The 24,153-nt window shown below is 48.9% G+C and overlaps 1 protein-coding gene across 2 annotated transcripts in view; it reads right to left on the reverse strand.

Moving 5' to 3' along the window:
• The window catches only part of LOC137650062 (protein CIP2A-like), a 309,476-nt gene that overhangs the window by 261,665 nt on the left and 23,658 nt on the right, over positions 1-24,153 (reverse strand). For both annotated transcript variants that reach the window (XM_068383107.1, XM_068383108.1), the window contains exons 3-4: positions 23,836-24,014; positions 3,366-3,480 (exon numbers count right to left, since the gene is read on the reverse strand). In XM_068383107.1, the coding sequence (XP_068239208.1) occupies positions 3,366-3,480; positions 23,836-24,014 (294 nt within the window). The remainder of the gene's footprint in view (positions 1-3,365; positions 3,481-23,835; positions 24,015-24,153) is intronic.

Below are 24,153 nucleotides of genomic sequence, written 5' to 3' on the forward strand. Positions count from 1 at the left end.
TTGGTACAATCACTTTTTCATACAGAACTCTCTCTACATTCATGCCCAACCCTCTATGTTTTTACTACTCCCTTAACTGCCCCCAACACTTTGCAACCTTCATTCACTCTGACGTACATCTGCTTCCACTCCACCATTTGCTGCAACAACAGACCCCAAGTACTTAAACTGATCCACCTCCTCCAGTAACTCTCCATTCAACATGACATTCAACCTTGCACCACCTTCCCTTCTCGTACATCTCATAACATTACAGTACTCTTACCCACATTAACTCTCAACTTCCTTCTCTCGCACACCCTTCAAAATCCTGTCACTAATCGGCCAAGTTTCTCTTCCACGTCTGCAACGAGCACAGTATCATCCGCAAACAACAACTGATTTACCTCCCATTCATGGTCATTCTCGTCTACCAGTTTTAATCCTCGTCCAAGCACTCGAGCATTCACCTTTCTCACCACTCCATCAATGTACAAGTTAAACAACCACGGCGACATCACACATCCCTGTCTCAGCCCCACTCTCACCGGAAACCAATCGCTCAATTCATTTCCTATCCTAACACATGCTTTACTACCTTTGAAGAAACTTTTCACTGCTTGCAACAACCTTCCACCAACTCCATATAACCTCATCATATTCCGCATTGCTTCCCTATCAACTCTATCATACGCTTTCTCCAGATCCATAAACGCAACATACACCTCCTTACCTTTTGCTAAATATTTCTCGTATATCTACCTAACTGTAAAAATCTGATTCATACAACCCCACCTCTTCTAAAACCACCCTGTACTTCTAAGATTGCATTCTCTGTTTTATCCTTAATCCTATTAATCAGTACTCTACCATACACTTTTCCAACTACACTCAACAAACTAATACCTTTTGAATTACAACACTCATGCACATCTCCCTTACCCTTATATAGTGGTACAATACATGCACAAACCCAATCTACTGGTACCATTGACAACACAAAACACATATTAAACAATCTCACCAACCATTCAAGTACAGTCACACCCCCTTCCTTCAACATCTCAGCTCTCACACCATCCATACCAGATGCTTTTCCTACTCTCGTTTCATCTAGTGCTCTCCTCACTTCCTCTCTTGTAATCTCTCTCTCATTCTCATCTCCCATCACCAGCACCTAAACACCTGCAACAGCAATTATATCTGCCTCCCTATTATCCTCAACATTCAGCAAACTTTCAAAATATTCCGCCCACCTTTTCCTTGCCTCCTCTCCTTTTGACAACCTTCCATTTCCATCTTTCACTGTCTCTTCAATTCTTGAGCCAGCCTTCCTTACTCTCTTCACTTCTTTCCAAAACTTCTTATTCTCTTCCTATGAATGACCCAATCCCTGACCCCACCTCAGGTCAGCTGCCCTCTTGGCTCACGTACCTTGCGCTTTACTTCCACATTTTTCTCTCTATATTTTTCATACTTCTCTACACTATTACTCTGCAGCCATTCTTCAAAAGCCCTCTTTTTCTCTTCCACTTTTACCTTTACTCCTTCATTCCACCATCCACTGCCCTTCCTCATGCTGCCTCCAACAACCTTCTTGCCACACACATCACTTGTAATCCAAAAAAAATTTTCTTTTACCAACTTCCACTCCTCCTCTAAATTACCAGTTTTTCTTACTTTCACTTCGTCATATGCAATTTTCAACCTTTCTTGATATTCACTTTTTACCCCCGGTTTTATTAGCTCTTCAACCCTCACTAGCTCCCTTTTACATCCACCTACTCTATTCCCCCACTCTTTTGCTACAACTAAATTTCCTTCCACCAAAAAATGATCAGACATACCGTTAGCCATACCCCTAAAAACGTTCACGTCTTTCAATCTTCCCAACATTCTTTTAGTTATCAACAAATAATCTATTAATGCCCTTTCTACAACTCTTCCATTTGCCACTCTTACCCATGTATACTTGTTTTTATCTTTCTTTTTGAAAAAGCTGGAACTTGTCACCATCTCTTGCTCAACACACATATCTACCTGTCTCTCACCACTCTCAATTTCACCTGGTACGCCATACTTCCCAATGACACCTTCTACCTCTCCAGCGCCCACTCTAGCATTTAAGTCATCCATGACAACTACATAATTCCTCTATCCAGTCCTTCTACACACCTAGTTAATTTATTCCAGAACTCATTCCGCTCTTCTTCACTTTTCTTACTACCTGGCTCATACGCACTGACAAAGGCCCAACATTCCCTACCCAACCTAACCCTTACCCACATTAACCTAGATGATATCTCCTTCCATTCCACTACTTTACCTGTAATCCATTCCCTCAGCAATAAAACCACACCGTCTTTTGCTCTTCCCCTTTCAATCATAGACACTCTACCAGACATTGCACCAAACATCACTTCACCCTTCCCTTTTATCTTTGTCTCACACAAGGCCAATACATCCATCCTTCTATTCCTATACATACTTCCAATCTCACATCTTTTACTCTCTATCGTACTACATCCACGCACATTCAAACACCCCAAAACTAGAGTGCGGGGAGCAGTCACTCTCCCCCCAGCTCCACCTCTTTGCTGATGTGTTACAGGATTATAAATACAGGAGAGGGGGTTCCCAACCCCCTCGTCCCGTCCCTTTTAGTCGCCTCTTACGACACGCAGGGATAACGTTGGCGCTATTTTAATTGTTTTTATGCCTCCGCGGCCACAGGGGGCATTATACGTCATGAAAACAGTTGCCTAGCAATGAAGCATGGTGAAATCAAACCAATTTTCTTTTGTCTGGTTGTAGAAAACGAAACTAGCAGTAACCAATATAAATGACCTTGAAGTTTGTATCCGCATAGAATAAACAAACGTTCAGCTGACTCCATATTAGTTAATTTGAGATATAATGAAATAAAGCTTTTGTTTTGTAGAATTAATGTCTAACTGGCCGATCCAACAATTTAATTACAGTACGTATCATATTAGCACAATTTGCAAATAAACTGCACAAAACTGTGTTTTGATGTAGAAAAGTGTTTTGAAGAAATTCAGTTCCTGGTACAGTAGTTTTCCTCTAGAAAAACGTCAGTCCTTGAGATATAGTTTTCTGATTGGGTCACGCAGCTATTTTGGGGAAAATCTCCCCATACTAGAAATGTGTATCCAAGCTAGGAATCATCCCTAGACATCATACAATCATTTTATGAAGAGAACAGCAGTATTGTATCCACTTTCGTGCCACAGTCGCCCTTTACCTGGTTTTAAACTTTTTTTCCTTTGGGAATCCAAACTTTTCTTGGGTAATAATCTTGAAATTGGACTTTAGCTTAGCTACACCAAAAAACTATCAAAAACAATTCTACAGTATATACAAACCTTGATTTTGTAGGAAACTACTTCAATCAACTGGAGAAGTTTCAAGGTCTTGTCCTTGCTAAATTTGGATGACAGTAAGAAGTCACATAAAACAGGTACCAGTTTTAAATCGTCTCTGAAAGAATTATAAAAAATATGTATTATAAATTTACAGTAAGGAACTACTCACCACACAAAAAACAACATACAATATTAGGCTAAAATACACAGGCTTCCTCCACTATAATCCACTCTGATTGGCACACTTATACACTTGCAAATATATCCTTACACATGAATCGTAAGGATAAATTAATTTTGGTCATAGTACATTAAATTTTCAGATACAGTACTGTACTGAAACATGACAAATTGGTAGATAATTTCTATTTTTCCAAACTATACAAACCTTAGCTATTTATTAGGGGTTATACTTTTGGCGGAGCTGAAATGACGAGCCATTAAAATTTAGCGAGGGTTAACTACCCACACTGGTAGTTAGCAGGGATAGCGGGGGGGTGGCTTGCTACCACTTCCATTCACACACCTGTGATTTAATCACTTTGCTTGGAGGTAGGACTGTCATTTGTTCCGTAACTGGAATACATACCATGCTATTTATTAAGGGTGACTCACCCATTAGGAAGGGTGGACTTCCCTGCCAATCTGGCTTTTGGCTTTGCCCGGGGGCTCCTTATCTGAGTATATTAGTACTTAAAAATAAAGAGACCCTGCCCTCGCTAAGACCTTGCTACGCAAGGTCCGCGGCCTATGCAAGCTGTGTGTTGAGACATGCAGAAGTGTGTCTGTCTAGGTAAAGTTATTCCGAGTCTATGTAGAAAAAACCTGATGTAACCAAGACTTTCCCAATACCACCTCGCCAGGGTATTAGAGACGCAACAGAATTAGCTTAATACTAGGTACAAAAGGGAGCATGGTTTACCTGCAGTGGTTTGAGGTCAGCTTATGCAGAGAACCCAGGATGCTGCTTTCCCCACGAGAGGGTAGCACGAAGAAAAGAATACAATTCAGTCAAATCTTTTCATTCACGCAGACTAAAACCGGGTAACAGTGCCCTCAACCTTCTGCTATTTGTCCAATAAGGAGCTTGACGTATACAACCAGCTGTTGTACAGCCACCACCGGACCGATAGAGATCGTATAGAGTTCTTGTGGGTCACGTCTTGCAGGAGAAAGGTTGTGAAAGTTACCTGGAGCATTCACATCCTTTCATGTAAAACCTGCATCACAGAGTAATCTGCTAAGAAGGACCAGGGGCATAGCTATGCCCCTGACACTGTGAGTTGTCATGTCGAGATGATGTTTCGGTGATCCTCCTCTAGTCTCTCTCAGTGCTGATGACAAGAGAAGGGACCCGGGCGGGCTGTTGCCATTTTCTTTAGGTAAAGTTCCATACCTTAACCTGGGTACAGTAACGGATGATCTGGATCGTTCGTTACCGAGTGGAGACTTGTGTAGGATCCGTCACCTCAGGAGACTGTGTCTGGCGATATACTCAAGGACGAAACTGAACATTGTCTTTCCCCCTTCTCAATAATGGGTGATGTCGAAAGAGAGACCATGAAGTTCCTTGACTTGTATGGTTGTTGTCTGAGTGTGTAGGAACGTGTTCTTAAATCAGGAAAAAATTTGTTGCCTGGTGAAGTGGAACATAAGGAGGTCTCTTTAGAGATCGGAGAATTTGAACCATGTTCCGAGAGGAAGGTCTCAATTCCGACTGGGGAAAGGCAAGTTGAAAGTCCGTATGAGTTAAGAAAAGTCTATCGATGAGAGGGTGTCCCTTTCTTTCAGTTTGAAAGTGAAAGATCAAGGTTGAGTGATCATCTTTACCTGTCGAAACTGAATAGGGGGTCTTTTCCTCTTGTATACTGTATACTCGAGGATTCCGCTATTGCTGGAATCGAAGTATCGAGTGGAGAGAGACACTTTCACGACACCAACCACACAGGAAGTTATACTGCCTGGTAGACTGATGCTGATGAATTCCTCATATATCTAGACAACCTATAGGCAAAAGAGGTATTAGGTAGTCTCCAGGGGTACAATCATAGCAAAGCTATAACTTGTGGTAGGTGTCGAAGTGGGTTGTCTGTGATGTGGAGAGGGTTCTCTTGGAGACTATCAGGAGCTGCAAAAGGTTTGGAAACAGTTCTGCATAATGCCATAGCGGAGCTAGGAGAGTCCTTGAGAGGTTGACCGATGTTCTAGCCTTCTTGAGTGTCCTTCTCCAGATAAAATAGGGACGAGACGTAAACGTCATTGTTATACCCAGCGTTGTTGCCAGAGAGCCTTGGGGTCTAGGGCTAGGGAGCAACGGCAGCCTGAGATTCAGGAACGTTGCGAACAGATCCCTAGTTGAAGGACCCCGTAAAGTTGGGACTTTGTCGGCTACAAAGCGATCCAAAGACCATTTGGTATACCTTATCTGAGATGCTGTGCACAGATTGTCGGCGAGCACGTTCTTCTAGTCTGGAATGGAGCGGGCTGATAGTGGTACTGAACAGATTTTGGCCCATCTTAGTGTTTATACTGTTAGATGGGAAGAAGCTACGAGCAAGTTCCTTCTTGCTTGTCAATGTGAGTCTCTATGTGGTGTGTGGTTTGTCGTCCATCACATCACTGAGTGGTCTGTTAGGAACCGATGAGGCTGCTGAAGGACCAAGTTGGCTTTCATCTCTTAAGAGATTTAAGTGAAGGTACTGTTCAGAGGGCTGAAGTCGTGTGGTGTAACACTATGGTCCCTCCTCTCTTCTTTTGATGTGTTCTAAGCACAAACTCAAGTCCAAGAGGTGGGGAAGGATGAGAAGGTTATGCTGCTCTGTAGATTCTTCATTGACACCCATCCCTTGAGGTTTATCCAAACTTCTGGTCCCATGGGGGTCAGAATGTTTGGGGGATCGAGGGTCTGATTCCAGTCCGGCTCAAGTCCCTTTGGAATGGGAGTTGTTCTCATTTTCGAGAAGGTTTTGTGGAGATTGATGTCTAGAATCAGTCCCAGATACACCAGTCTTCTGGGAGGGAAGTAGGGAAGACTTTCGCAGGTTTACCCTGATCACTGGATCTTGGTAAAAAGACTTCAGAAGTTCCGGTGTTAATGCAAGGTTGCCACTGAGTCTGCTAAGGTCAGTCAGTAGTCCCGAAACGGAGGAGACAAAAGCCGATCCTGTGAGACCAGGATGGGTGTAGTGGAGAGACCGAAGCACAGTGCCCTGAACTGGTGTTTCTTGTTTGTCTAGACAATCTCCAATACTTCCTAGAAGATTGATGGTTTGGGCCTGGAAGTATGCGTCCTTTAGGTCCAGTGTGCAAATGAAGACCTGAGGTCTTAGCCTTTGTTCGAACTCCAACATGGTGTGGACATCGACCCAAAGGGACAGCTCCTTGTGGATCCTTTTGCATGGAAGATTGTCGACGCTGGAGTCTTGACTCATGTCGTAAAGGATCAGACGCGATACCCAGTGTAAGAATTCTTCCCTGAGAGAATTCCTTTAACTAACAGAAGGAAGGCAATGCTTAGCCTTACCATGTGCCCTGATGGGATTGATGCTATTCCTTAGAATAGAATCAATCTGGCGAATGTTAATCAATGGTTAACAGTTGGGTATCATGGTTACTGTGCAGTTGGAGAGTGCTAGCAAGTAGTTCCCTGTCGACAAGCCGTTGATGAGGGTTGTCGAACGTTTGCCGATGACTTTAGTGTGATGGCGAACGGCCAGTAGTGAGAAGTATGTATACCTTCTGATCTAGGGAACTACGGGAAGAGGTTGACTAGTAAGTTCGAGTCACGAACTGCTGGCAAATTGCCGATGATCGGTGAATCGGTGGTCTGTGAGCCGATGGCGAGTTAAGAGATCAGCAAGCTGATTATGGTCCCCCCTGGTTGGTCAGAGATGAGCAAGCTGAAGATGGGCTGGTCAGAGATCAGCGAGCTGAGTTCAATGACCGAAGAAAGATGAGCTGCCCATCGGTGATCTAGTGATCAGCAAGCTGATGACTGGTTATTGACTAGCAATCGGTGATTGGAACGCTAGCAATCGGAGATCGTTAGTCATTGGAGGGACTAGAGGTCAAAGATCAGCGTTGAGCTAGCAAATAGCGATCTGGTGATCGGCGACCTAGCAATCAGTAAACCGTGAACTAGCCATCAGCAAACAGTGATCTAGAGATCAGATTGTTGATGCTTTCCTGTTTGCTGATGGTGGTCTGTCAAGGAAAAAAGAAACTTCAGAAGAGACAGGGACCAAGGATTCCCCGTTTCGATTCCCCTTGTAAGATGGAATCTTCGGGATCTTGAATCCTTCTGTGAAGCCTTTTTCCTCTTTTCCCGGTGGCAATGTTATGTGTTTGCAGGGAGAAATGGGGCAATGGTGACCTGTCCAAAAAGTTTTATTCTTTTTTACTGCCTATTGCGCGACTGTTAGGAAAGTACTGGAGCGATGGCACACAGGATGATGCTGGCGCTCAATTTCAGCCTGGAGAGCAGGCAAGCAGTGGCTCTAAGGCAAGAGCTGGCGCCTTGGATCTGCGAGCATTGACTCTTTAGCAAGAGCTGGCGCATTGGATCTGAGACCGCAATTGCACAGGAAATTGCGGAAGAGCCCTGGCGCGCAGTAAGGCACTGTGTAGTTTTGTGCATTCTCCCTAGAATGCGGCGAAGCGTGTGACTGGTTGCACAAGGGTGGGTGCATTGGCGCGTGCGTGAGAGTACCACGTGGAGACTGCTGGCGCGTGCGTGCGTAAGACCATCGGCGCCCGCGCGCAGAAGACTATTGGCGCGCATGCACGCGGAAGACCATCAGGTGCACGCGCGGGAGACCGTCGGCCCCTGCACGCCGAAGACCGTTGGCGCATGCGCACAGAAGACTTTTGGCACGCGCGAAGGTAGCGCTAGTGGGTCGGCAGGTCAGCTAGCAGGACGGTCAGAAACTGGGCTGAGCCCTTTGGATGGGCAAACATCCATGATGGAGACCATAAAGGTCCACGGAAGAGTCCAGGACCGAAGTCCAAGGTCTAACAGTGGCGTAAGACTGCATTGGTAAATCAGTAGGTCAGCTGATAGGACGATCAGGAACTGGGATGTGCCCTTTGGAAGGGCGAGCATCCACCGATGGGAACCGTAAATAGGTCCGCAGAAGAGTCCAGGACTGAAGTCCAAAGGACTACCAGCGGCGTAAAAATGTGTTGGTAGATCGGCAGGTCAGCTGGTAGGACGATCAGGAACTGGGATGTGCCCTTTGGAAGGGTGAACATTATCTGATGGCAACCGTGAAAGGTTCATAGCAGAGTCCAGGACCGAAGTCCACAGACTAAGTTGCAGCGCAAGGTTGCGCTGGTAGGTCTGCTGGTAGGATGATCAGGAACTGATGAAGCCCATGAGGGACGGTGGACCAGCAAGCTGGCCTTAGGAAGAGTCCAGAACCGAAGTCCACGGACTAAGTTGCAGCACAAGGTTGCGCTGGTAGGTCTGCTGGTAGGATGATCAGGAACTGATGAAGCCCATGAGGGACGGTGGACCAGCAAGCTGGCCTTAGGAAGAGTCCAGAACCGAAGTCCACAGACTAAGTTGCAGCGCAAGGTTGCGCTGGTAGGTCTGCTGGTAGGATGATCAGGAACTGATGAAGCCCATGAGGGACGGTGGACCAGCAAGCTGGCCTTAGGAAGAGTCCAGAACCGAAGTCCACGGACTAAGTTGCAGCACAAGGTTGCGCTGGTAGGTCTGCTGGTAGGATGATCAGGAACTGATGAAGCCCATGAGGGCCGGTGGACCAGCAAGCTGGCCTTAGGAAGAGTCCAGAACCGAAGTCCACAGACTAAGTTGCAGCGCAAGGTTGCGCTGGTAGGTCTGCTGGTAGGATGATCAGGAACTGATGAAGCCCATGAGGGACGGTGGACCAGCAAGCTGGCCTTAGGAAGAGTCCAGAACCGAAGTCCACGGACTAAGTTGCAGCACAAGGTTGCACTGGTAGGTCTGCTGGTAGGATGATCAGGAACTGATGAAGCCCATGAGGGACGGTGGACCAGCAAGCTGGCCTTAGGAAGAGTCCAGAACCGAAGTCCACAGACTAAGTTGCAGCGCAAGGTTGCGCTGGTAGGATGATCAGGAACTGATGAAGCCCATGAGGGCCGGTGGACCAGCAAGCTGGCCTTAGGAAGAGTCCAGAACCGAAGTCCACGGACTAAGTTGCAGCACAAGGTTGCGCTGGTAGGTCTGCTGGTAGGATGATCAGGAACTGATGAAGCCCATGAGGGACGGTGGACCAGCAAGCTGGCCTTAGGAAGAGTCCAGAACCGAAGTCCACAGACTAAGTTGCAACGCAAGGTTGCGCTGGTAGGTCTGCTGGTAGGATGATCAGGAACTGATGAAGCCCATGAGGGACGGTGGACCAGCAAGCTGGCCTTAGGAAGAGTCCAGAACCGAAGTCCACGGACTAAGTTGCAGCACAAGGTTGCGCTGGTAGGTCTGCTGGTAGGATGATCAGGAACTGATGAAGCCCATGAGGGACGGTGAACCAGCAAGCTGGCCTTAGGAAGAGTCCAGAACCGAAGTCCACAGACTAAGTTGCAGCGCAAGGTTGCGCTGGTAGGATGATCAGGAACTGATGAAGCCCATGAGGGCCGGTGGACCAGCAAGCTGGCCTTAGGAAGAGTCCAGAACCGAAGTCCACAGACTAAGTTGCAGCGCAAGGTTGCGCTGGTAGGATGATCAGGAACTGATGAAGCCCATGAGGGCCGGTGGACCAGCAAGCTGGCCTTAGGAAGAGTCCAGAACCGAAGTCCACGGACTAAGTTGCAGCACAAGGTTGCGCTGGTAGGTCTGCTGGTAGGATGATCAGGAACTGATGAAGCCCATGAGGGCCGGTGGACCAGCAAGCTGGCCTTAGGAAGAGTCCAGAACCGAAGTCCACAGACTAAGTTGCAGCGCAAGGTTGCGCTGGTAGGATGATCAGGAACTGATGAAGCCCATGAGGGCCGGTGGACCAGCAAGCTGGCCTTAGGAAGAGTCCAGAACCGAAGTCCACAGACTAAGTTGCAGCGCAAGGTTGCGCTGGTAGGTCTGCTGGTAGGATGATCAGGAACTGATGAAGCCCATGAGGGACGGTGGACCAGCAAGCTGGCCTTAGGAAGAGTCCAGAACCGAAGTCCACGGACTAAGTTGCAGCACAAGGTTGCGCTGGTAGGTCTGCTGGTAGGATGATCAGGAACTGATGAAGCCCATGAGGGCCGGTGGACCAGCAAGCTGGCCTTAGGAAGAGTCCAGAACCGAAGTCCACGGACTAAGTTGCAGCACAAGGTTGCGCTGGTAGGTCTGCTGGTAGGATGATCAGGAACTGATGAAGCCCATGAGGGCCGGTGGACCAGCAAGCTGGCCTTAGGAAGAGTCCAGAACCGAAGTCCACGGACTAAGTTGCAGCACAAGGTTGCGCTGGTAGGTCTGCTGGTAGGATGATCAGGAACTGATGAAGCCCATGAGGGCCGGTGGACCAGCAAGCTGGCCTTAGGAAGAGTCCAGAACCGAAGTCCACGGACTAAGTTGCAGCACAAGGTTGCGCTGGTAGGTCTGCTGGTAGGATGATCAGGAACTGATGAAGCCCATGAGGGACGGTGGACCAGCAAGCTGGCCTTAGGAAGAGTCCAGAACCGAAGTCCACGGACTAAGTTGCAGCACAAGGTTGCGCTGGTAGGTCTGCTGGTAGGATGATCAGGAACTGATGAAGCCCATGAGGGCCGGTGGACCAGCAAGCTGGCCTTAGGAAGAGTCCAGAACCGAAGTCCACGGACTAAGTTGCAGCACAAGGTTGCGCTGGTAGGTCTGCTGGTAGGATGATCAGGAACTGATGAAGCCCATGAGGGACGGTGGACCAGCAAGCTGGCCTTAGGAAGAGTCCAGAACCGAAGTCCACGGACTAAGTTGCAGCACAAGGTTGCGCTGGTAGGTCTGCTGGTAGGATGATCAGGAACTGATGAAGCCCATGAGGGACGGTGGACCAGCAAGCTGGCCTTAGGAAGAGTCCAGAACCGAAGTCCACAGACTAAGTTGCAGCGCAAGGTTGCGCTGGTAGGTCTGCTGGTAGGATGATCAGGAACTGATGAAGCCCATGAGGGACGGTGGACCAGCAAGCTGGCCTTAGGAAGAGTCCAGAACCGAAGTCCACGGACTAAGTTGCAGCGCAAGGTTGCGCTGGTAGGTCTGCTGGTAGGATGATCAGGAACTGATGAAGCCCATGAGGGCCGGTGGACCAGCAAGCTGGCCTTAGGAAGAGTCCAGAACCGAAGTCCACGGACTAAGTTGCAGCACAAGGTTGCGCTGGTAGGTCTGCTGGTAGGATGATCAGGAACTGATGAAGCCCATGAGGGACGGTGGACCAGCAAGCTGGCCTTAGGAAGAGTCCAGAACCGAAGTCCACGGACTAAGTTGCAGCGCAAGGTTGCGCTGGTAGGTCTGCTGGTAGGATGATCAGGAACTGATGAAGCCCATGAGGGACGGTGGACCAGCAAGCTGGCCTTAGGAAGAGTCCAGAACCGAAGTCCACGGACTAAGTTGCAGCACAAGGTTGCGCTGGTAGGTCTGCTGGTAGGATGATCAGGAACTGATGAAGCCCATGAGGGACGGTGGACCAGCAAGCTGGCCTTAGGAAGAGTCCAGAACCGAAGTCCACGGACTAAGTTGCAGCACAAGGTTGCGCTGGTAGGTCTGCTGGTAGGATGATCAGGAACTGATGAAGCCCATGAGGGACGGTGGACCAGCAAGCTGGCCTTAGGAAGAGTCCAGAACCGAAGTCCACGGACTAAGTTGCAGCGCAAGGTTGCGCTGGTAGGTCTGCTGGTAGGATGATCAGGAACTGATGAAGCCCATGAGGGACGGTGGACCAGCAAGCTGGCCTTAGGAAGAGTCCAGAACCGAAGTCCACGGACTAAGTTGCAGCACAAGGTTGCGCTGGTAGGTCTGCTGGTAGGATGATCAGGAACTGATGAAGCCCATGAGGGACGGTGGACCAGCAAGCTGGCCTTAGGAAGAGTCCAGAACCGAAGTCCACGGACTAAGTTGCAGCGCAAGGTTGCGCTGGTAGGTCTGCTGGTAGGATGATCAGGAACTGATGAAGCCCATGAGGGACGGTGGACCAGCAAGCTGGCCTTAGGAAGAGTCCAGAACCGAAGTCCACGGACTAAGTTGCAGCACAAGGTTGCGCTGGTAGGTCTGCTGGTAGGATGATCAGGAACTGATGAAGCCCATGAGGGACGGTGGACCAGCAAGCTGGCCTTAGGAAGAGTCCAGAACCGAAGTCCACGGACTAAGTTGCAGCACAAGGTTGCGCTGGTAGGTCTGCTGGTAGGATGATCAGGAACTGATGAAGCCCATGAGGGACGGTGGACCAGCAAGCTGGCCTTAGGAAGAGTCCAGAACCGAAGTCCACGGACTAAGTTGCAGCGCAAGGTTGCGCTGGTAGGTCTGCTGGTAGGATGATCAGGAACTGATGAAGCCCATGAGGGCCGGTGGACCAGCAAGCTGGCCTTAGGAAGAGTCCAGAACCGAAGTCCACGGACTAAGTTGCAGCACAAGGTTGCGCTGGTAGGTCTGCTGGTAGGATGATCAGGAACTGATGAAGCCCATGAGGGACGGTGGACCAGCAAGCTGGCCTTAGGAAGAGTCCAGAACCGAAGTCCACAGACTAAGTTGCAGCGCAAGGTTGCGCTGGTAGGTCTGCTGGTAGGATGATCAGGAACTGATGAGCAGCGTGATCCTCCAAAGAAGTATATCTATGAGTGGCGTCTCTCGCTAACGAGAGAGGTGAACACTTCGTAGAAGAGACTTGAAGACGCCCATGAGGGCCAGTGGATCAGCAAGCTGACCTTTAACAGTAGCGATCCTCCGAAGAGGAGTCTCTATGAGTAACCTCTCTCGCGAACGAGAGAGGTAAGCACTTCGTAGAAGAGACTTGCCAAGACTGTGCTCCGCCCCTAAAGGAAGAGAAACTCAGCAAGGGGGGAGAGAAGTCTGGGCAAAGGCAGCAACAGCAGTCGGAGACGATGAATTTATTAAGATGTGGAAAGTTCTCCCTTGGAAGGGAGAAACAACCTCACACCTGGGGAGGAAACTTTCCCTCGGAAGGGAAGTTGTCCAACCCCTGGAGGCGAACCTCCTGGTTAGCGTTCTAAGATGATCTGAAGTGCTGGTCATGTTGTCACGGGAGTACTTCTAAGAGAAGGGATGACGCCCATGACAACGTCCTCTGAGGGACGGCAGTGACAGCAGATTCCCCAGGCATGAACAAAACAGCTCTGCTTCGTCGCCACTCTTAGTTGAACGAAGAACAACTGCATAGTTAACTGGGAAAAAAAATGGATTTTGAAGCCAAACGAAAAATCTATTTTTGGGTGAGATAGCCATGTCGTCCTGATGGAAGGTTCCTATTGGTAGCTTTCTAAGGGATATTTGGTTACAGTGATATTCCCAGAGAATTAACCTTTAGGTCTCTAGAATTCTAACTCCTGGCGCGAATATCCTTTAAATTTCACTTAAGGATATCGCATAATATCAGGGGATGTATATCTTGATACGACACATAGCAATCTTCACCCCGAACAGCGTTTTCGTTTCAAGGGGGAAGAGTGGCGAAAATAGAAGGGGAGCCGTTATCAAGGTTACCCTTCCTCCCGTACTTTTACGAGTGACCAACATGGCGCTCATTCCTTGTAGCATTGAGCATGGTGCTACAGATATAGTAGTTTTCGGGAGGGATCTTGCCTATGCCTTTTCTATGGAAAAGGTCGAAGTACCTCCTCTGTTGTACACGAGGAGGTGGGAGGAGCTTGTTGCCGGCGCTGGAACGGCTGGAGGAGGCAAGCTCGGAGAGCTGGACTTCGAGCTTGTCCCTGGCACTCTTGACCCCTTGAGACCAGGGCAAAGCCGCACTGGCCTTAGAGGGTTTTTGAGTCCCAAAGACTCGGTCCAAGACTGTGTCTTTGCCCCCACGAGGAGGAATCTCTAGGTCAGCAAACACATTGAGATTCCTCATAAGGGTCAGAACCTGTCAGAATGCATGTTCTGACTCCTGCAGCACTCCTCCTGAAGGACTAGCAGCGAAGTCTCCTGTCCCCAAAGGCTCTTCTTGGGGGGACTCGCGGACGTTTTCCGAATGACTGGCTGGCTCCAGTCTAAGTCTTGATGAAGACTTTGGTACCGTCTTGGAGTCCTTCGACTCCCTCCTGGGAGGGATGCAAGACTCTAAGAACGACGGGGGCAAGCTCTTCTCCACTCCTACCCGAGAAGACTTTTCAGCGCGAGGTGGGGTTTCCCTCATTGGTGCAATGGGGGAACGCCTCACCTCACGTGACTCCCCTGAGGACGGGAAGTCCTTGTCCGAAAGTCTGGGGTGGAGAGGAGGCCTACCTCAAAGACTTACGAGGAGTCAGCTTTGCCCTCGGAGAAGTTACCACGTTAGAAACTACTCTTTTCCTCTTCAGGGGAGTAGAAGCTGCCAAGGATTTGTGGCCCAGGCCAGAGAGAACAGGCTTAAACGCCTGCACGACCGCTCTGACCAGTGTACCAAACCAAGGCTGCTGGCTGACAGCTGTGCTGTCAGATACTCCCTCTGGAGGGAAAGGGATCGACTGATCCCTGGGAGGAGTTACCAAAGGGGGTTCGCCTGAAAAGAAGAAGATGATGGAGAAGAAATGTCCCTGGACCTTTCTGGAACCTTCCCCCCTGCCGGCGAGCGCGCTGTTCTGCGCTTGCACGGGGGGGGGGGACCTCACCGCGCATTGTCCTGCAGCGTCACGCGTGGGATGGTATTGGTGATTGCGCTGGGGAACCCAGATTCACACGCGGGAGACTGTTGGTGCGCGCGGGCGAATACTGGCGCGCAGGCGAATATATGAGCGCGTGCGATGGCGCGTAGGAGCACGTGCCGGAGACAGCAGAGGGTCCGCAGAAGGTAGATTGCGCGCTCGCGCAGGATGAAGAGCCTGTGCAGGCGATGATACCGTTTGGGGCGCGCAGGAGAGATATCTCTTGCGCGCGGACGCACATCAGGCTTGGGAGAGGGGCGTGGGCGCGCATCCTCGTGGGCGAGAGGGGGTGACTGCGCGGGAATGTGTGCTGGCGAGAGATGGCGCGCAGGTGAAGAACAACGGCACACTGGCGAGCGCTGACGAGCAGGGGAAGTATTCAACTTCCCTACTGTGCACAGATCGGAAGATCGTGGGCGCGCAGGAGATCGTTGGAGCGCAGGAGAGCACTGGCGCGTTGGCGAGCGCTGGCGCGCAGGTGAGCACTAGCACACTTTAGCGGGAATGTCAGCCAACGGTGAGTGCTGGCGCGCAGGAGAGCGCTGACGCGCTTTGTCAGGCTCGTCGGCAACAGAAGAGCGCTGACGCGCTTTGTCAGGCTCGTCAGCAACAGAAGAGCGCTGGCGTGCAGGTGAGCGCTGGCGCGTAAGGGACGTATGCACCAATTTGCGCATACGCTCTTGATGCCCCGAAGGGACTGTTGCCTGTCAAAAGGATGGGTGGGTGCCCACAGCGCATCAGCAGCCAGGAACGGCGACGGCAGGTCAGCAGGTCTGACGGGTGGAAGGTTGACGTGTCCTTTGTAAGGACGACCTTCCACCGAAGGGGATCGCGAACGATCCGCAGAGGTGTCCAGGGTTGTAGCAGTAACATTCGGGGATCGATGACGAGGCTCCTCTGCAGCGGACTGCGGCGATGATGATGAACCGAAGAGGCACCTCCTCACACACTTGTGAGGTGAAGGAAGGCCTCTCCGGCGAAGAGGAAGGCAAGCTTTACGACGTATGCGTCATCTGGGGGCCGTTGGGTCAGCGAGCTGACCGTCAGCAGTCCTCCGAAGAGGAGTCTCTGTGAGTGAACTCCCCTGAGGGAGAGAATCACTGGCAGGAGAGACTGTTGGACTTGGTTTCTCCCTCGAAGGTTGAGCAGAGGGAGAAACTAAGCCTTCAGCTACAACAGGTTGATCGGTTGCAGAGGTCAGAGATACCGCATCGGAAGCCTCTGCCACCACAACGTCGACGATAGACAGAGGATTAACCTCTGCCAAAGTCTGCGATTGTTTGACAGCAGCCCCCAACCGGATCATGTCAAACAAGGCTTCCTTGGAGGGCGAACCCTCGAGCCCCAAGGAAAACCAAAGCTGAAACAAACCATTATTACTTACATTAATGTTTAAATCCTCCCCCGGGGGAGGAGGGGAGCTGCCTCGCTATGGGAGGCATTGCCCTCTCCCGAACCCTGAGGTCGGGAAACAGAACTATGGCCTACGCTACCCCTCAACGGTCTCTCGGAAGAAACCGATCGAGCAGGCACTTCGGAGGAGGTTTGGGCAACGGAAGAAGAGTCCTTGGGAATTTCTCCTTTCAAAGAAACCTTTGAAGGAGAAATATCCCGCTTGGACTTCTTCTTCCGTCGCCGAGAAAACCTCTCCCACTGGGAGGTAGACCACTCCCTACACTCATCACACTTATTAGTTCTATCACACCGCTGGCCTCTACAATAAGGACAAAGGGTGTGAGGGTCCGTCTCGACCACCGACATAAATGTACAGTACCACAAGATCGGTCGGGAAATCCAGGGCACTTGCGCATGATAGCAGAGGCCAACTTCACAAACACGCCTGTAGAAGAGAAAGCAAAAATGCATAACTGGCTGTCGAAGAGGCGAGGGTGTGAGCGGACACGTGCGACTACCACCCGAGCCGAGCAAAAGTGAGCTCAAGCACAGGTGTGTGAGGGGGGGGTAGCAAGCTACCCTCCCTACCCCCCCCCCCCCCCGCTAACTAGTGGTGGGGTAGTAAACCCTCGTTAAAATTCTAATGGCTCATCATTTTAGCTACACCGAAAGTAATAACCCCTATTAAATAGCGTGGTTTGTATGTCAGTTACGGAGCAAAAATGTGTTAGATCATGTTTTCAAGCTCAGCGACTTTGTTTTACAAGCAGCGTTGCCATCCAGATTATCTTTGGCTGAACATAACGTTACCTGCTACAGTTTCCTGTGAAAAGTGTACCGGAATTAATGAAGCCAGCTGTGCATATATCATGATTTGCTATATTTGTTATATTCACAGTTAGGCTTAACGTAAGACCAAAATAGTTCAGTTTTGAAAATAAAAATGATATTTTGATTATAAAATAAATTTTTGAATATACTTACCCGGTGAATATATAGCTGCAACTCTGTTGCTCGACAGACAACTCTACGGAAAAACTCGCCAGCGATCGCTACACAGGTTGCGGGTGTGCCCAACAGCGCCATCTGTCGACCAGATACCCAGCTCTTATGTAAACAAAGACTCAATTTTCTCCTCGTCCCACTGCGTCTCTATTGGGGAGGAAGGGAGGGTCATTTAATTTATATTCACCGGGTAAGTATATTCAAAAATTTATTTTATAATCAAAATATCATTTTTAAATATTTAACTTAGCCGGTTCACACCCAGGATGGTGGGTAGAGACCAGTAATATATGTTTACATTTTATGAGCTAAGAGTTTTTTATTTCATTTTAGAAGTTATCAAAATAACAAAAACAAAATAAATAGGTACCTGGTAAGGAAGTCGACTTGAACAATTACTCTGCCTTTTAAGTACGTCTTCCTTACGGAGCCTCGCGATCCTCTTAGGATGCTGATCGACCCCTAGGAGCTGAAGTATCAAGGGTTGCAACCCATACAACAGGACCTCATCAAACCCCTAATCTAGGCGCTCTCAAGAAATGACTTTGACCACCCGCCAAATCAACCAGGATGCGAAAGGCTTCTTAGCCTTCCGGACAACCCAAAAAACAACATTAAAAACATTTCAAGAGAAAGATTAAAAGGGTATGGAATTAGGGAATTGTAGTGGTTGAGCCCTCACCCACTACTGCACTCGCTGCTACGAATGGTCCCAGTGTGTAGCAGTCCTCGTAGAGAGACTGGACATCCTTTAGATAAAAAGACGCGAACACTGACTTGCTTCTCCAATAGGTTGCGTCCATTATACTTCGCAGAGATCTATTTTGCTTAAAGGCCACGGAAGTTGCGACAGCTCTAACTTCGTGTGTCCTCACCTTAAGCAAAGCTTGGTCTTCCTCACTCAGATGTGAATGAGCTTCTCGTATTAACAGTCTGATAAAGTAGGATAAAGCATTCTTTGACATAGGCAAAGATGGTTTCTTAACTGAACACCATAAAGCTTCAGATTGGCCTCGTAAAGGTTTAGTGCGCTTTAAATAGAACTTAAGAGCTCTCACGGGGCATAAGACTCTTTCTAGTTCATTGCCTACAATCTTCGATAAGCTGGGAATATCGAACGATTTAGGCCAAGGTCGAGAAGGCAGTTCATTTTTGGCTAGAAAACCAAGTTGTAGCGAACATGTGGCTTTTTCTGACGAAAATCCGATGTTCTTGCTGAAGGCATGAATCTCACTGACTCTTTTAGCTGAGGCTAAGCATACCAGGAAAAGTGTCTTTAAAGTGAGATCTTTCAAGGAGGCTGATTGTAGCGGCTCAAACCTGTCTGACATGAGGAATCTTAGTACCACGTCTAAATTCCAACCAGGTGTAACCAAACGACGCTCCTTAGTGGTCTTGAAGATCTTTATTGTTGGAAAGATCTAAGCCTCTATGCCGGAAGACCGATGCCAACATGCTTCTGTAGCCCTTGATAGTGGGAGCTGAAAGGGATCGTCCTTTTCTCAGGTATAAGAGAAAGTCAGCTATCTGAGCTACAGAGGTACTGGTTAAGGATACAGAGACTGACTTGCACCAGTCTCGGAAGACTTCCCACTTCGATTGGTAGACTCTAAGGGTGGATGCTCTCCTTGCTCTAGCAATCGCACTGGCTGCCTCCTTCGAAAAGCCTCTAGCTCTTGAGAGTCTTTCGATAGTCTGAAGGCAGTCAGACGAAGAGCGAGGAGGCTTTGGTGTACCTTCTTGACGTGTGGCTGACGTAGAAGGTCCACCCTTAGAGGAAGACTTCTGGGAACGTCTACTAGCCATCGAAGTACCTCGGTGAACCATTCTCTCGCGGGCCAGAGGGGAGCAACTAGCATCAACCTTGTCCCTTCGTGAGAGGCGAACTTCTGCAGTACCTTGTTGACAATCTTGAACGGTGGGAATGCGTAGAGATCTAGATGTGACCAATCTAGGAGAAAGGCATCTATATGTATTGCTGCTGGGTCCGGGACTGGTGAGCAATAGATTGGAAGCCTCTTGGTCAGCGAGGTTGCAAAGAGACTATGGTTGGTTGGCCCCAAGTGGCCCAAAGTCTCTTGCATACATCCTTGTGGAGGGTCCATTCTGTTGGAATTACTTGCCCTTTCCGACTGAGACAATCTGCCATGACATTCAAGTTGCCTTGGATGAACCTCATTACTAGTGAGATGTCTTGACCTTTTGACCAGATGAGCAGGTCCCTTGCGATCTCGTACAACGTCAGTGAGTGGGTCCCTCCTTGCTTGGAGATGTACGCCAAGGCAGTGGTGTTGTCTGAGTTCACTTCCACCACTTTGCCTCGAAGGAGAGACCTGAAGCTTTTCAAGGCCAGATGTACTGCCAACAGCTCCTTGCAGTTGATATGCATGTTCCTCTGACTCGAGTTCCACAGTCCTGAGCATTCCCGACCGTCTAACGTCGCGCCCCAGCCCACGTCCGATGCGTCCGAGAAGAGAACGTGGTTGGGAGTCTGAACAGCCAGGGGAAGACCCTCTCTTAAGTTGATATTGTCCTTCCACCAAGTCAGACAAGACTTCATCTTTTCGGAAATCGGGATCGAGACCGCTTCTAGCGTCTTGTCCTTTTTCCAGTGAAAAGCTAGATGGTATTGAAGCGGACGGAGGTGTAGTCTTCCTAATGACACAAACTGTTCCAGGGATGATAGCGTCCCTACCAGACTCATCCACAGCCTGACTGAGCAGCGTTCCTTCTTCAGCATGTTCTGGATGAATAACAGGGCTTGACTTATTCTGGGGGGCCGACGGAAAAGCCCGAAAAGCTAGACTGTGAATCTCCATCCCTAAATACACAATAGTTTGGGATGGGACCAGTTGCGACTTTTCCACATTGACCAGGAGTCCCAATTCCTTGGTCAGATCTAGAGTCCACTTTAGATCCTTCAGACAGCGACGACTGGAAGAAGCTCTGAGAAGCCAGTCGTCCAAATAAAGGGAGGCTCGGATGTCCGATAAATGGAGGAATTTGGCAACATTCCTCATCAGCCTCGTAAACACGAGAGGAGCTGTGCTTAGGCCAAAGCACAGGGCCCGAAACTGGTAGACCACCTTTTCGAAAACGAATCTCAGAAAAGGTTGGGAGTCTGGGTGGATGGGGACGTGGAAGTAGGCGTCCCTTAGATCTAAAGAGACCATCCAGTCTTCCCTTCTGACCGCTGCTAAGACTGACTTTGTGGTCTCCATGGAGAACTTCGTCTTTGTGACAAAGACATTCAGAGCACTGACGTCTAGCACCGGCCTCCACCCTCCTGTCTTCTTTGAAACCAAGAAGAGGCGGTTGTAGAATCCCGGAGATTGAAGGTCCGAGACTTTGACCACCGCTCCCTTCTCTAGCAAAAGAGACACTTCCCGTTTCAAGGCTCGTCTCTTTTCTTCCTCTCTGTACCTGGGAGAGAGATCGATGGGAGACGTTGCTAGAGGGGGTTTTCGTACAAACGGGATCTTGTACCCCTCTCTGAGCAACTTCACAGATTGTGCATCTGCGCCTCTCTTCTCCCAGGCCTGCCAGAAGTTCTTGAGTCTGGCTCCCACTGCTGTCTGAAGTTGCGGGCAGTCAGATTCTGCCCTTAAAGGACTTGGATCCTTTCTTCTTCCCTCGCTTCCCTTCGGCACGAGCACCTCCTCTGCTGGAGGCTCTGCCACGAAAGGGCGGAATAAAGCGAGACGCTGGAGTGTCCATCCTTGGTCTAGCTGACAAGGTAGGCAAAGGTGGAGCTTTGCGAGCTGAGGACGCAACAAGATCGTGAGTGTCCTTCTGCACTAACGAAGCGGCTATTTCCTTTATCAGGACTTCTGGAAATAGGCACTTGGAAAGAGGAGCAAAGAGAAGCTCAGATCTCTGGCACGGTGTAACTCCAGCAGAAAGGAATGAGCAGAGAGATTCTCGCTTTTTCAGGACTCCGGACACAAAGGAAGCAGCAAGCTCATTAGACCCATCACGGACACCCTTGTCCATGCAGGACATAATGAGCAATGAAGTCTCTTTATCTGTCGAAGAGATCTTCCTGCTTAGGGCTCCTAGGCACCAGTCTAAGAAGTTAAAAACTTCAAAAGCCCTAAAGATTCCTTTCAAAAGGTGGTCAAGGTCCGATGATGACCAACAAATCTTTGAGCGTCTCATGGCAAGGCAGCGGGGAGAGTCTACAAGACTTGAGAAGTCGCCCTGGGCAGAGGCAGGAACTCCCAAGCCGAGAACTTCTCCCGTGGCATACCAGACGCTCGATCTGGAAGAGAGTCTAGCAGGGGGAAAAGCAAATGCTGTCTTCCCTAAACTCTTCTTGGACTGTAACCGGTCTCCTATCACCCGCAAAGCTCTCTTGGACGAGCGTGCGAGGACGAGTCTAGTAAAGGCAGGTGCGGTAGAGGGCATGCCTAAAACAAACTCTGAAGGCGGAGAACGAGGAGCCACAGAAACAAACTGGTCAGGAAACCGCTCTTTGAAAATAGCCAAAACTTTTCTAAAGTCCAAAGAGGGTTGAGTAGACTTAGGCTCGTCCAATTCTGATTGTTGTTCATCTTGATGTGCAGCAACATCATCATCAGAAAGTTCCTCATCCGACAACTGATGAGGAAACGGCAACATGCGGCTGGCAGCCCACACTGGAACGCATGGGTGGAGGAACTCTCTCAACTGGTGTGCGTGAGAAGGTTACCTCAGCGTCCACAGGACGCACAACCGATCGCTTGGAGGGTTGTAGGCTAGGTACTGCACTAGCTGGTACGGCAGCAACCTTCTCCGCATGAAAGTCCTGCATCAGAGACGTAAGCTTAGACTGCATGTCTTGCAGTAAAGACCACTTAGGGTCTACGGGAGCAGGTGCGGCGACAGACGGTGTTAGTGTCTGAAGCGGTACCGCTTTGCCTCTCTTAGGCGGTGAGCAGTCATCGGATGACGGCAACGAGTCCGAACTGACCCAGTGGCTACAACCAGGCCGTTGGACTTGTCCTGAAGGGACCGATTTACGTTTTAACGGTCGCGAGACCTTGGTCCAAAGTTTCTTGCGAGAAACACCTTCAGACGACGAGGTATAAATGGGCTCTCTCGTCTTAGGTAGGTAGGGGCGATCTTGGGGAGATACGCCCGATACCACGGAGGGAACGTCTGTTCGCTGATTAAAGCCTCTCGAACCCATGCGTCGTACGACATTGCTTCTCCCCTGGACTTGGGAGCTTGCAAGAGGTCCCGGACTAGGAGGACGACAGGCACGAACAGACGAACCCTCAAGCGCAACACTGTCCACAACACTATCACTTGGCACTTTAGCACTTCCCACTGCACTTTGGCACTTAAGCTCCTTAACATCCGCCATGAGCTGATTGCGGTCACTTGCAAGGGACTCAACTCTCTCACCCAGAGCTTGGATGGCACGCATCATGTCAGCCATCGATGGTTCCTGAGTGCTAGGAGGGGGGTTAGGAACAACCACTACAGGGGAAGGAATAGGTTGTGGGGCATGAGGAGAGGATACATCAATAGATCGAGAAGAACTTCTCCTAACTCTATCTCTCTCTAGCCTACGTATGTACTTTTGAAATTCGATAAAATCGAATTCCGAAAGGCCAACGCACTCCTCACACCGATCTTCCAATTGACAGGTTTTACCCCGACAATTGGAACAAACAGTGTGAGGGTCGATAGAAGCCTTCGGAAGACGCCTAGAACAGTCCCTAGCATTGCATTTCCTAAATTTGGGAACTTGTGAAGGGTCAGCCATTTTGAATTGGTCAAGGGAAAATTCCAAAAACGATCTAAGTCATCAACAAAGAATCCGATACAAAAAAGAGTTCAAGGATTTATTTGAAGAAAAACCCTGCACAGCAAAAGCTCAAAACCAGAATATAGTACTTCACCAATTAGATGTGAAAAACTCCAGTTTAGCAACAGCGAGTAAAGTACGTCTTGTCGACACGTCGACAGAGAGAAAATTGAGTCTTTGTTTACATAAGAGCTGGGTATCTGGTCGACAGATGGCGCTGTTGGGCACACCCGCAACCTGTGTAGCGATCGCTGGCGAGTTTTTCCGTAGAGTTGTCTGTCGAGCAACAGAGTTGCAGCTATATATTCACCGGCTAAGTTAAATATTTAAAAAAAAAAATATGGAAAGAAACCATGTTAAGAAAAAGCTGGTCCTCAGTGCATAAAATCTCTAAGCTCATTTCTCACAAAAAATCATCTACTTATAGTAATATTTCTAATAATGTAAGCCCAACTACCCAAACCCTATTAAAACAATAAATATACTTACCTCAGAGCTACTCTAATATTCTGTGATTGGCAAAGATGAGCAAAGAGTGTTATAATCTTCCATGCTAATGGAGACTTCCCATCTGCAGATGTCAATAATTTCTCCAAACAAATATAGAACTCGAGGGTTTCCATACAAGTTGGTTCAAAAACATGAAGATCACTCACTACAGACAATATCTAAAGAAAAAGTAATCAGCATAACATTACTGGATACTTATTATTCTTTGTCATCCTAATTCTGCGCATACATGCAGAATAAAAAATATAACAATGAATTATTTCACAGACAAAACATATTATAATATAAATTAATAAA

The sequence above is a fragment of the Palaemon carinicauda genome, chromosome 11 (assembly GCF_036898095.1).
Source record: "Palaemon carinicauda isolate YSFRI2023 chromosome 11, ASM3689809v2, whole genome shotgun sequence".
Classification (NCBI taxonomy): domain Eukaryota; kingdom Metazoa; phylum Arthropoda; class Malacostraca; order Decapoda; family Palaemonidae; genus Palaemon; species Palaemon carinicauda.